General features: G+C 45.7%; 1 protein-coding gene across 3 annotated transcripts in view; it reads right to left on the bottom strand.

Annotated features, from left to right (window-relative positions):
* Positions 1-10402, bottom strand: part of LOC102771709 (chromosome unknown open reading frame, human C2orf49) — a 16337-nt gene extending 5935 nt beyond the window's left edge. Inside the window, exons 1-5 of one of the 3 annotated variants that reach the window (XM_006759517.2) lie at positions 10269-10402; positions 8672-8838; positions 5401-5776; positions 2112-2186; positions 1868-1886 (exon numbers count right to left, since the gene is read on the bottom strand). In XM_006759517.2, the coding sequence (XP_006759580.1) occupies positions 2130-2186; positions 5401-5776; positions 8672-8838; positions 10269-10367 (699 nt within the window). In that variant the 5' untranslated portion in view covers positions 10368-10402 and the 3' untranslated portion in view covers positions 1868-1886; positions 2112-2129. Of the gene's footprint in view, positions 1-1867; positions 1887-1979; positions 2187-5400; positions 5777-8671; positions 8839-10268 lie in introns of those variants that run through there. The other 2 variants (XM_006759518.2, XM_006759516.2) reach the window with 2 other exon arrangements.
* Between the last annotated feature and the right edge of the window lie 2398 nt (positions 10403-12800).

Raw genomic sequence — 12800 nt, 5'->3', positions numbered from 1 at the left:
GGCTCTGCGGGCAGGCTCCGCGGGCAGGCTCTGTGGGCAGGCTCTGCAGGCCGCTGCGCACGTGGAGACGCCGAGGGCTAGCTGTGTCTGTGCCCGGAGGAAGGCACAGCGCTCCAGGATGTTGGTGTATGGGACACACAGTACCCAGCTTAGCTCCTCCACATTTCAAACTCAAAGTAGGTCAAGAACATGCTGCTATATGAGCGCTGACTCTGAATGTCCATAATATAAACTTCAATTTGAAGCAACAATGTTACACAGTTCAGCTGTTAGTACCAACCTACTTTGGAAGTTAAATATACAAATTAAAAGTTAATTTTTTGAGTAACGAAAATTAAGTTTCTACTGACTTAAAACTGTCAAATGGCTAATTCTCTCTTAACTAAGAGAGAAATGCAGATGAAAGCAGAAGGAACAACTGAATAAATATAACTTGTCATTCTACCCTAAAATCTGCACTTTTCAAAATGTCCCTTAACAGTTATGCAGAGGAATACACCAGACCCGCAGACAATGCGTATTTAATCATTTACCCTAACATTAACAATTTAGGCAACTCGGTATGTATCCACTTTGTCTCATGCGAACAGATGCAGTCTGGAGAAGGCAGGACTGAAACTACAGGGTTAAAGTTCCAGTACAGTGTTCACCTGCACGGTGGAACTACTTCTTCCTATGGCTATTCAACAGCTGAATTCAAATGCTTGTGTTTTAAAACTAGAAAGAGGAATGAGACTGTTGTAAAAAGTACTGAAAAGGCAAACCCTGACTTGAAGATCAATCATACAAGGGAGAGAGTATCAAGAATTCTCGCACTTGGTTAGAAACACACGGCAGGAAAGTGAACACTGGGACTCACGAATGTGAGGAATAACCTGTTTGCTCACTGACTCAGTTATGCAGCTGGAACAAGACCACTTGGCACACACGCAGAGATATGCCTGCGGGACGGCCCTGTGGACACGCTCCATGCTGCACCCTCCGTGCTGTCGCTGGGTCCTCACTTCCAACTTCAGTGCCTCCTCTGCTGGCCCATCTGGGTCACACCGAGTTTCCCCTTCACCACCATCCTCCCAGACTCTCCTAAATTCTACAACTCTACCTCCTCTTCCTGTTCACTGAACTCTCTGCCAACAGGTACCACCTCTAATATGATGACTTCACCTGGAGATTTTTAAAGTCGGCCTCATTAAGCTCCTGGAGGGAGATCCCTGAGCTCAGAGTGAGGTCAGACTGTTCCTGAAAAGAGGAGGTAGGACTGCTTTGTGACAAGATATCCTGAAGGGTGGACCTGGGGCAACACTGAGCAGTCAACTCATGAGAAACAATTCTGCTACGACTTCAAAGGAAGAAGCAATTGCAAGCACTTAGAGGACAGCAATTTTATCTGTATATTCTGAGTAGTGTATTGGCAGCACTGCAAATATGCTTTTCTCAGTGAACCTCAAGGTTGAACTGGCAGTATTTACTAAAATACTGAGAACTGTTATATTCTTTTGCTTGGGAAAAGAAAAATTGTGAACTTCTAAAATATGTGAGTTTTTTTAAAAAAAAAATCTCTAAGTTCTCCAAAGATTGAAACAGATTAATGAGAATTATTCCTAAAATTCATCAGATGCTTTATGGTACACCAGACTTGTAGCTTCCTGATTTGACTACTGTCAACATAAGTAACGTATAGTAAGCCATTCATTTACAAAGAAATTCCTTCTGCCCTGGCTAGTGTGGCTCAGCTGGCTGGGCATCGACCCGTGCAAAGAAAGGTTGCTGGTTCAATTCCAGGCCAGGGCACATGCCCAGCTGCAGGCTTGATCCCCAGTGGGGGGCATGCAGAGGAGGCAGCCGATCGATGTTTCTCTCTTACATGGATGTTTTTCTCTCCCTCTCTCTCTAAAATCAATAAAAACATATTTTTTAAAAAAGAGAAATTCTTTCCTAATCAGAGAATAAAAGGCAATTTTTTTTCTTTCAAAGGGAGGGAGAAAAGCAGGGAGGGAGAGACTTTTTTTTTGAACCTAATTTTAAAACTTTAGAAAATTTTCAAAATAATCAAGCTCTCTGTAAATACTGTCAATATATGTGAACTGTTTGAAAACTACAGTTATATTTACATTTTTGGAAACTTTCCTTCATGGCCATGTAACGTGCTGTATCTTCCTCTTTGTTTCTGGTGGCTTCAGGTTATCCTAAAATGCCATAAACAGAAACCAGTTTATTCTTACAAAAATGTCAGAGAACCGGAAGAACTATTTTTAAACCACCAAGGTTTACTACCAACATACAAATGATGGATCCCTGCTGCCATCTGGTGGGAGAGATCTTAGATTAGGAAACAGAGCAAGCCTGCTTGGCTCCCATTTTTCTAGCTGTGGTTCTCAAACATGTGCACCTTAGGATCACCCAGGGTACTTACAAGTATGCCCGGACCTGGGCCTTATCCCAGGACCAGTTAGATGAGAACCCACAGGCAGCAGGGATGAGGCTCTGACCTCTGACTTTCTGAAGCTCTAGGGCAGTGGTTCTCAACCTTCCTAATGCCACAACCCTTTAATACAGCTCCTCATGTTGTGGTGACCCCCAATTTCATTGTTACAAATTGAACATCATTAAAGCATAGTGATTAATCACAAAAACAATATGTAATTATGTATGTGTTTTCTGATGGTCTTAGGCGACCCGTGACAGGGTTGTTTGACCCCCAAAGGGATCGCGACCCACAGGTTGAGAACCGCTGCTCTAGGGTATACTCAGGGTTGAGACCACTGACTGCTCCTGAGCTGCTTCCCCCCTGCAGAGCCCATGTCCTCCCTCAATCTCACAATCCAAGATCTTAACAGGAGATAAGATTTAAAAAAAAACACACAAAATCACACCTCTGAGCCTAGGCAGTGATGGCGAGCTTTTTGAGCTCTGCCTGTCAGCATTTTGAAAAACCCTAACTTAACTCTGGTGCCGTGTCACATATAGAAATTTTTTGATATGTGCAACCATAGTAAAACAAAGATGTATATTTTTGATATTTATTTTATATATTTAAACTAGAGGCCTGGTGCACAAATTTGTGCACCAGTGGGGTCCCTCTGCCTGGCCTGTGGGGTCAGGCCAAAACCAGCTCTCTGACATCCCCCAAGGGGTCCCAGATTGTGAGAGGGACGGGCCAGACTGAGAGACCCCACTGGCACACGATTGGGGCCGGGGAGGGACTGTGGGAGGGCTCCAGGGCATATCTAGCCTATCTCACCCAGTCGATTGGCTGGACCCCAGCAGCAAACTAATCTACCGGTTGGAGTGTCTACCCCCTGGTGGTCAGTGCATGTCATAGCGACTGATCGACTGCCCCCTGGTGGTCAGTGCATGACATAGTGAGTGGTTGAGTAGCCTTAGCATATCGTTAGCATATTACACTTTGATTGGTTGAAAGGCCGACTGATCAACCGGACACTTAGCATATTAGGCTTTTATCATATAGGATGCCATTTAACAAAGAAAAATCAACCAAAAAAATGAGTTCACGTGTCACCTCTGACACGTGTGTCATAGGTTCACCATCACTGGCCTAGCGGGTAGCTCCGGTGGTTGGAGCATCGACCCACACACCAAAGGGTGGCAGGTTCGATTCCTGGTCAGGGCACACACCTAGGTTGTGGGTTCGATTCCCAGTCGGAGCATGTACAGGAGGCGACTCATTGATGTTTCTCTCTCCCTTTCTGTCTCTAAAATTAACAGAAAACATATCCTTGGGTGAAGATTAAAAATAAGTAAAAATTTTTAAAACCACACCTCTGAAAGAGTAAAAGTTTTTTGAGTAGAAAAATGTTTTCTCAAAAACGAAAAAAAAAAACTCCTTAAAGCTCACTCCTTACTGTAATATGTGAGGGTGGATGCCTCTTCCCACTCCTATCTGACACCCTCTCCCTCCTTCCTACAAAGGTGACCGAATTTAATGTGGAGGCAACTTGGTGTCATAAGTGCATGTCTGGGGCCAGGCATGAATTCTAACTGAACCCTGGGCAAGTTTATTTAAATTATCCAACCTTCTGTTTCCTCATCTGTGAAATGGAAATAACTATTGTGTCTACATCACAGGATTACTAAAAGGATTCAAGGAACTAATGTAAGGATTTAGGGCTGGTTGGATACACAGCAGCTTTCTTTTTCTAGCGTCTACTATTTTTGACTGGACTACTCTGAGTTTCGATCCCTTTGACACACAATTTGAAGATAATAAAGCCCAAGTATATACTACAGGAATGTGCTACAGACTGAATGTCTGTGTCCCCTCAGAAGTCATGTACTAAAACCTAACCCCCAATGTGATATTTGGAGGCGGGCCTCTGAGGTGATTAGCTAATGGGATGGAGCCCTCATGAACGGGATTGATGCTTTTACAAAAAGGGACCCCAGAAAGGTGCCTTGTCCCTTCGGCCATGTGAGGTCCCAGACAAGCAACTGGCTATGAACCAGGAAGTGGGCTCTCACCAGACACTGAATCTGCCAGGGCTTTGATTTTGGACTTCCCAGCCTCCAGGACGGTAGGAAATAACTGCTTGTTGCTTGAGCCATCCCATCAATGGTATTTTTGTTATAGCAGTCTGAGATGAACAAGGTTATAAAACCGCTGGATGTTTACATAAATCTCATAAATTAAACTCTAAGTAAACTGCGTAATTGTATCCAATTTGCCAGCATCTAAAATGCTTAAGTGCAGTAGAACACAACTTAGATTCCTCCAAATGTCCTCTACCCTCCAAGGACAGGGACATTCAAGGGGCAGGGGAGGCAAGTGGTAAGTCCTAGACTCTAGTGTGGCTTAAGTTAAGTGCAAAACAAAGACCAAGCTCTCCCATGCTACTGAAATGTGACCTGCACAAATTATCTAACATGCTGAGCCTTGCTAACAAGAGGATTTCTTTCTGCCCTGGCCAGTTTGGCTCAGTGGATAGAGCGTCGGCATGAGGACTGATAGTCATGGGTTCGATTCTGGTCAAGGACACATGCCTGGGTTGCGGGCTTGATTCCCTGTGGGGGGTGTGCAGGAGGCAGCCGATCAATCATTCTCTTATCACTGATGTTTCTATCACTCTCCCTCTCCCTTCCCCTCTGAAATCAATAAAAATAAATTTTTAAAAAAGAGTGTTTCTTTCTTTTAGATGCAAGATACTTAAAGGATCTAAATGAGAAAAATCTAGGATAAGTGTCTAAGAGACTCTCTCTTTACACATTTTAAGCAGAAAAAAAAAACTGAGTGTACTTCTTAAAAAGCATCAGTTTACCATGATGGATTTATGAGAAATGAGATGTAAAAGTCTGACAGATCACATGAGGGCTAAGGACCAGCCTGCAGCAGTGACTGCTCAGAGACCTCACACCCCTCGCATGCCCGTGGAAACCGCCACTCACCACGGCCTCGGCTTCTTCTCTCAGAGCAGCTCGCTTCAGCTTCACTGGAGTAGTTCCCACTGGGGACAAAGGCGGCAGCTTCGCGGGGCCCAGAGGACTTTTCCCATGTGCTAAGTCATGGTTCTGCTTAGTGTCATTATTATTGTGTTCCGTTTTATTGTTCATAGGCAAATTGGAAGACAGAATTAGGGGTGACACACTTGAGGAGGAACTGGATACTTTTCGAAAGGCATTACTGGTAAAGCTTGCCTGAGAGGGAGGCTTGAGTCGATCATTATCCCCATTCTCTGTCTTTCTCACTTTTATGCTTGTGCTTGTTGAACTTCCATCGAACACAATGAGAGGTCTTTTCTTTGACACGTCTACAGTGCTACTCCTGAAATCAAAGAGACACTTTCATGAAAGATGCCATCTGCAATGGCAAAGCAGTTACTAGAATGTAAGTTAAAACAAACAATGACCAAAAAAATTTACTGATAAGACAAATCTATTGTAAGTAGGACCACTGGAAAAGAAATTTTCTTTGACATTGTAAATGAAGTAACAAATTCTGGTGCTTTAAAGTTTAAATATTTGTTGACATGAAATTTAAAGAGTGTTATTGTACACACAAGAGAGTTATTTTTAAAACATCAATTGACCAACTACCCCAAAAAGTAAAACAGAATTTTCTAGTAACTAAAAATTCTTTTAATTTTTAAAAATCACCATCTTATTAGTAGGGTTATCTTGACCATGTATTACTATTTAGAAAGGATAATAAACTACAAAACTATACCAAGACGACCATAGCGGCAATCTACATACGACGATATGGAACATTCTGCTCCTTCATTAAGGTCGCTTAAGCCAAGGCATTTTCTAAAATAACTGGAACTGTAACATCTGTATGATTTTCATTTTAAAATTTAGCAAGTTTTCATATTTAGCTTCTGAAAATCTAATTTCCACTCTTAATCATAAGATAATAAAAGCATTTCATTTGGTCATTATTCTTTATACCTCAAACAACAGATTTACGATAAAAACCTTTTAATTAAACACACTTAGCAGGAAGAACTCTCCAGCCTGCCACTCAAAGTGTGGTCCAGGGATCAGTAGCATCGGTAGTATCTTGGGAGCTTGTAAAAAATTCAGAATCTGCCTTTTAACCAGATCCCAGGTGATTGCCAAATTCACCACTGACAATCATTTGGCAGAAGATGAAAAATAAACTCATTATAATCCACTGCCACTGCAGGAGGGAAACAGGACTGTGAGCAGGTGCATCGGCTGTGAGAGTTCAATCTGAGAGGCAAGGGGCACCTTCGGGTCTGAGAAGCGCAGCAGTAAAGCCCTGGTCCAGTCGGTGGGACCAGGCATGTCTCAGCACCTCTCCAGAGCTTCGATCCTCCAGAGATGAACCAGCAGGCGGCTCAATAATGTTCGGTGACCTAGTAGATCCTTCCAGCTTTAATGCTCTGAGACAGGAGTCAAACTGTGATTTTTAAAAATAGAGCCACAGATCCTTTCCAAAGTGACTCTGAGGGACTAAAAGAAGCCGTCACATGAAGTACAGTACGTCAGGATTGAAAGCTCTGCCTAGGACAACGGGCCTGAATGTGCAGATAAAGAAGAAAATACTTTCGAAGTAAGACTTAACAGAAGTCAATTAAAGATATGCACAGCATAATCCAGATTTCTGAAAGTTGACACTAATACACGACCTGACCAACACGCAACCATCGAGCTAAAATGATGCTCGATCTGAACTGAACGTGTTCCTGATCCAAAGTGGGGCTGTACGCTCATTTACTTTCCAAAAGACACTGAGCACGCATGCCCCAATCTTCACTCTTCTACTCCTCGGAGAACAACCTCCCTACCGGCCATGAGTTTTTCTGCATCCTTCACAACTAGAGATTAGAACCTGGAATCAGAATTAGCATTCTCCCTCACTCCATCGCTACCGCACTGCCCATGACAGCACCTTACAAACAGAAGGCTCCCAGAGGAGACTCAGTAATCAACAACACCCACTTGCCATACAAGTGACACAGGAAAAGAAACAACTAGCTCCCTTAGGGCTCTCTGGGTACTTAGTCCTCATTAACTAATCAACTATACTGAATAATCACATGTACCTTTAAAAGGGAAATTCATTTGCTTGTGGTTCTATAAACAATTTTCTGAAATTTAAAAATGTGAAATAGTGTCCCTGAAGCTGTGTGAGCTCTCCATTTCTGTGTTATTCAAAGACCTTATTCGAGTCTTGATTCTATTTTTTCTCACAATTCAGCACACATTGGCTCTGGCTCTACCTCTAGAATACATCCAGACCCAACCACGTCTCATCAAGTCCACGACCACCTCACCGTCACCACCAGCTGCTGCCTGGATCACTGCAGTCTGCTAACTGCTTTCCCTGTCCCTCCCCACCTTAAGTCACCTCCCAATATGGCAGCCAGCATGACCCTGTTAAAACGGACTTCAGATGGTGTCACCGCTCTGCTTGAAACCCTCCATTGGCTTCTCCTCTCAATAGTCCGGCTGCAGTTCTCACAATGACTTGCAAAGCTTTACGTGATCTGACAACCTCCATCACGCAGTCAACCTCGCCCCCTCTCCCTCTGAGTCTCTCCACCCAGCCTGGTGGTCTCTTTGCTGTTTGTGGGCACACTCCTGACCCCAATTATTGTATTCTGCTTGGAACGCTAGCTTACTCGCTACTTGCTAGGTCTCTCTACTGAAATGGCATTTCTCAGTGAGGTTGTTCCTGGCCACTTTAATTAAAACTGTAAATCCCCCCTAGCCGGTTTGCTTCAGTGGATAGAGCGTCAGCCTGCGGACTCAAGGGTCCCAGGTTCAATTCCAGTCAAGGGCACATGCCTGGGTTGCTGGCTCGGTCCAACGTGCAGGAGGCAGCCAATCAAGGATTCCCTCTCATCATTGATGTTTCTATCTCTCTCTTCCTCTCCCTTCCTCTCTGAAATCAATAAAAATATATTTTTTAAAAAAAATAAATAAAACTGTAAATCCTCTCACTGCTTTTTCTTCTGTCATGATGTAACATACAATATATTTTCCTTAATTTTTTATCATGTTTCTTCATATTAAAATATGAGCAGGAAATTTTGTCAGTTTTATTCATGGTATATGTACAGTGCCTGGTGCTCAATAAATAGTTGTTGAATAAATGGAATTTTTTTTACCTAAATTTACCTAGGGAGAAAGAAAAAAAAGCAAAATTGTTTAGTCATAGAAGATGAAAACCAGAAGCATTGAAAAGTACCTTTTAGTCTCGTTTTTTGGCTCATGTCGCTCTCTTTTCTTTTCCATCATTTTCCCCCATCTATTCTTTGGCAAATCTCTCTGAGGCAATGGTATTGCATGCTGAACATACAGATCAGTAAGATTGTCTTTGTTTATTCTTACATCACTTTCAACAGCTATGTTCTTCTGTGGAAAAGGAAACAAAAATAAGTTCAAAACAACATCCTTCTTTTAACAACTAACCAACTACCTGCCTAACAGGGCAGAACACTACTGCTTAAATAACAAATTATAAAACCATTGCTACAATTAGGCACATGCTTAAGGGTCCTTTATAATACTGAAAAAAGTGGTATTATAAGTAGGTCAAGCTCTGTAAATACTAGGTCCAGCCTCCTATGACAGGCAATGGCCACATGTCCTCCGTGGGACAAGCCCTACTGTCCAGTGTTCAGCCAACATGCCAGGCAACAGGGGCGCCTCCGCTGACACCATCCTCATCGATGAGGAGAACAGCGAAGGAAACCGGAATGGAGATGTGGTCACGGCTCGCCTACCATTCTGGGAACACTGTGCTTAGAACTGACTAAACACATCCAATCTATGTCCTCTGAAACTTTTCCCAATCCTTTTTTCCCCTTAAAAACTTAAAAGCACAATTTTGCTCCTCTTCTGTCTTATACCAGATGGGCCGTTATCATCAACTTGCACCTGCACTCACTCGGAGACAAGTGGGAACCCAGAGGGTCCCCTAGACAGTGTCCCGCAGAACCATGGCAGGTTAGACCGGGAGGCCCTGCTTAGGGGCAGCGGTGCTGTGGTCCCTGAACTAGAAGCGAGAACTTACTAAAAAAAACACACGCAGACTTTCAGGCCACATCTCAGAACTACTGACTCCGACACAGAGGGGATGAGTCCCGCAAAATGTGTGTTTTAACCAGTCCTGGGTGACTCTGATGTGCCTAAGAGGTTTGAGAAAAGACGCAACAGGTAACTGACACCACTAAGATGACCGGCTGAGCTAAAGCTTGATGAGCTTATACATACAGCACGGAGGGCTCAGGGGCCACAAGGAAAACAAGGTGCTATACATAAAACCCCAAGGAAACGTCCAGTAATTCTCTACCACGTTACACAAAATTTATCACTTTGTGTCTTCTTTTTCGCCTATGAGCGGCCACATTAGCTGAGAAAGAGCAAACGCTACACCGAGAGCGCAGAACCCCGAATTATCCTCCAGGCTGATCCTGCACCGCAATCACGACGGGGTGGCCCGAAAGGAGGCAGTTCACCCCTGCGACCTCGTCTGCAACCGGGGTGCGCGTGCGGTGATCCCCTGTCCCCGACCACGTCCCCGTTTCCGTCCCCCCACGACCCTCGCTCGGCCCCTCTTCTTTGCTCCCGTACAGGCCGCGAGGGTCACCGAGGACCCCTCTTTGCGAGCCATCATGAACCCCAAAAGGTAAGTCCCAACCCCCAGGGGTTCCTGATGTGCGAGGACGTCTCCTTTCGGGGGGGGGCAGGGAAACCAGGTGGGCCAGCACCGAGCTGCCCAGACGGCGGGAGCGCTCCCGCCAGAGCACTCCGGCCCCCGCCCCCGCGGCCCCGGCGCCGACCTGCTCCAGCGTGAGCAGCAGGAACTCCCGGGACAGCAACTCCGGGTGCAGCAGCAGCTCCGAGTCCGGGCAGCGGCGCCCGCCCACGTCCCCCGCCATCACCGTCGCCCGGACCCGGCCAGCTACCCACAAGGCCCCGCGCAGGAAGCGTCCCGGAAGTGACGTGTGGGCAGGGCTGAGCGTGTCATCCCGGGGCGCCACGCGTGCGCTCCTGGGACGGGGCGGGGCCAATCGGGCGGGGCGGGGCCGGAGGGCGGGGCCAGCAGGATGGGCTCCGGGGTTCAGCCGGGGAACCGAGGTGTCTGCTGCGACGCGAGGAGAGTGCGGCTGGAGGTCCCCCTCCGTCTCGGTGACGCGCGTCTCATGCTGGCCACGTGTTCCTTAGTTTGTCCCCTAATCCCGCTTTAATTTTCTGCAAGACCCGGGACTTTAGTGCGGGGCGTAGCACATAGTAGGTGAAAGTGAGCCGGGTGTAGGGCCGCGGGCAGGGTAAGCAAAGGTGCTTGGAGAGAAATGGAATGGGTTTAGGGAAAGGCAGGGGCTGCCCAGCACCGCCCAGGGGACCTGGGTGGTCGATGGCAGCTCCCAGGCGCTGGAGTTTCATTCTGTGCGCAGTCACCTGCGGGGACTTGTCCGGGGGGCTGGGGCGGGGGTGGGGGGGCTGGAATGCAGGCGCGCGAGCTGGTGCCTTCAGGACCCTGTCTAGAAAGCTTTGTTTTGGGTCTCTGTCTCCTGTGGCGGGAAGCTGACCAATGGCCGTTAAGGACCCTGTTGCCCTACGGTCCTAACATTTCTCTCCTCTTTCTGTTTGTTAATAATTATCCTTAACGGAATGGGGCAGAGGTCTCCTTCTGTCCGTGGGTGTAAGGAACAAGGCCCTCCCCTCTGGTGCTGTTGACCGGGTATCTGAATAAACAGTTACTCCACATATCGGAAACCAACCAGTTAACATTATTATATTTAAAATTGTTTTTCTTGAAATATGTTTTAAAAAAACAACAACCAGTTGGCAGCTTAGTATGTCCATTACTATAAGGGAGGGTGAAATTATAATAGTTCATACTGTGGTTGTTAGATACTGAAAGACAACTAGGTGGGGGGGGGGGGGAGGCAGACGTTCACCACAGGGAGCTACTGCAGCAACCTTTAGAGAAAACATCCTGCATCTTGTTAACATAAAAACATTCAAACCTGTAAAGAATTTTTGTGAGTTTATTTGAGCCAAACTGTCGACAATTGCCGGGAAGCAGGATCTCAACAGATTGGGACAATGCTCCAGAGAATGGTGGGTTTTTCATCTATTTTTATACATTGCAATCAAAGGAGGGGACCTAGGTGGGTTAAATGAATTCCATTGGTGATGGATTAGGGAGGTGGGAGAAAGCAAAGGGGGGAGAGGTGGGAACCTCTGGGATTGGATAAAAAGTAAAATGATAGACACATACTTCTTTTACTTAGGTGGGTGCAGGACAGGTAACAGTCAACTATTAACATGATAACAACAACACTAAAGGAATTTATGGTTTCTGTCCTTGGTTATGCTCTGAGGGGTCCAGAAAAAGGGAAGTTACAAGTTACCCCGACCTTTCACAAGGATGTTATCTTAGATTTAAAAAGACAGATAGGCTCGGTTAAGGTAAAGATTGACCTTTACTAGGGAAGATACTGGCCCAGGACATGACTACCCACTATAAACTGCTTGTAGTTAAAGTTTCAATTTTAGACCATCCTTAATAGTTACTTTAGGTCTTTGAGTTTGCAAAACCGCCACGCAGGCCTCCCTGAGCTGTCAGGTTAGCCTGTGGCCTTGTTTTTTTGTCCACAGCCCTTTTCCCGGACAGTGGGTTCCAACACATAAAGGTCCCCGCATGTGACTTTCTTCCCCAAATGAATAGAATGAGTATAATTCTGTATATTAGCAACAGGTGTCCCAGCTCCTACCAGGCAAGATGTAAAGGTCTGTTCTCCTGAGGTGTTCCTGGGTTCAGTCACCCATTCTTCCCCTTCTGGGGTCCCCTTCACTCTGGTGTGATGGATCCAGGGACTCAGAGCAAGTGGTGAGAAGCACGTCCCAGGGTCCCGCCATGTTGATCGTCTTATGATCGGTTTTCCACGTGGTTTTTTTTTTTAATATATTGTATTGATTTTTTACAGAGAGGAAGGGAGAGGGATAGAGAGTTAGAAACATCCATGAGAGAGAAACATCGATCAGCCACCTCTGCACACCTCCTACTGGGGATGTGTCTGCAACCAAGGTACATGCCCTTGACCGGAATCGAACCTGGGACCTTTCAGTTGCAGGCCAACGCTCTATCCACTGAGCTAAACCGGTCAGGGCGGTTTTCCACGTTTTGAGTAGAATTCTGTCTCCTGCTAAGAAGGGATGTAGGAAAAACAGTCCGTAGCACATGCCAATCATTACCCACGGCTGAGGACACAATGTGGAGGGACTGACTTGGGAGGTAAAAGCTGGTCCTGAGGCAGCCACAGTGTCACTTGCCTGATTTTGCTGCTTTTCTTGGCTTGGACTGA

This window comes from Myotis davidii, unplaced genomic scaffold, assembly GCF_000327345.1.
Source record: "Myotis davidii unplaced genomic scaffold, ASM32734v1 scaffold614, whole genome shotgun sequence".
In the NCBI taxonomy this organism is placed as follows: domain Eukaryota; kingdom Metazoa; phylum Chordata; class Mammalia; order Chiroptera; family Vespertilionidae; genus Myotis; species Myotis davidii.
The sequence above is the reverse complement of the archived record's forward strand: the minus strand, read 5'-3'. Positions and strand labels throughout refer to the sequence as shown.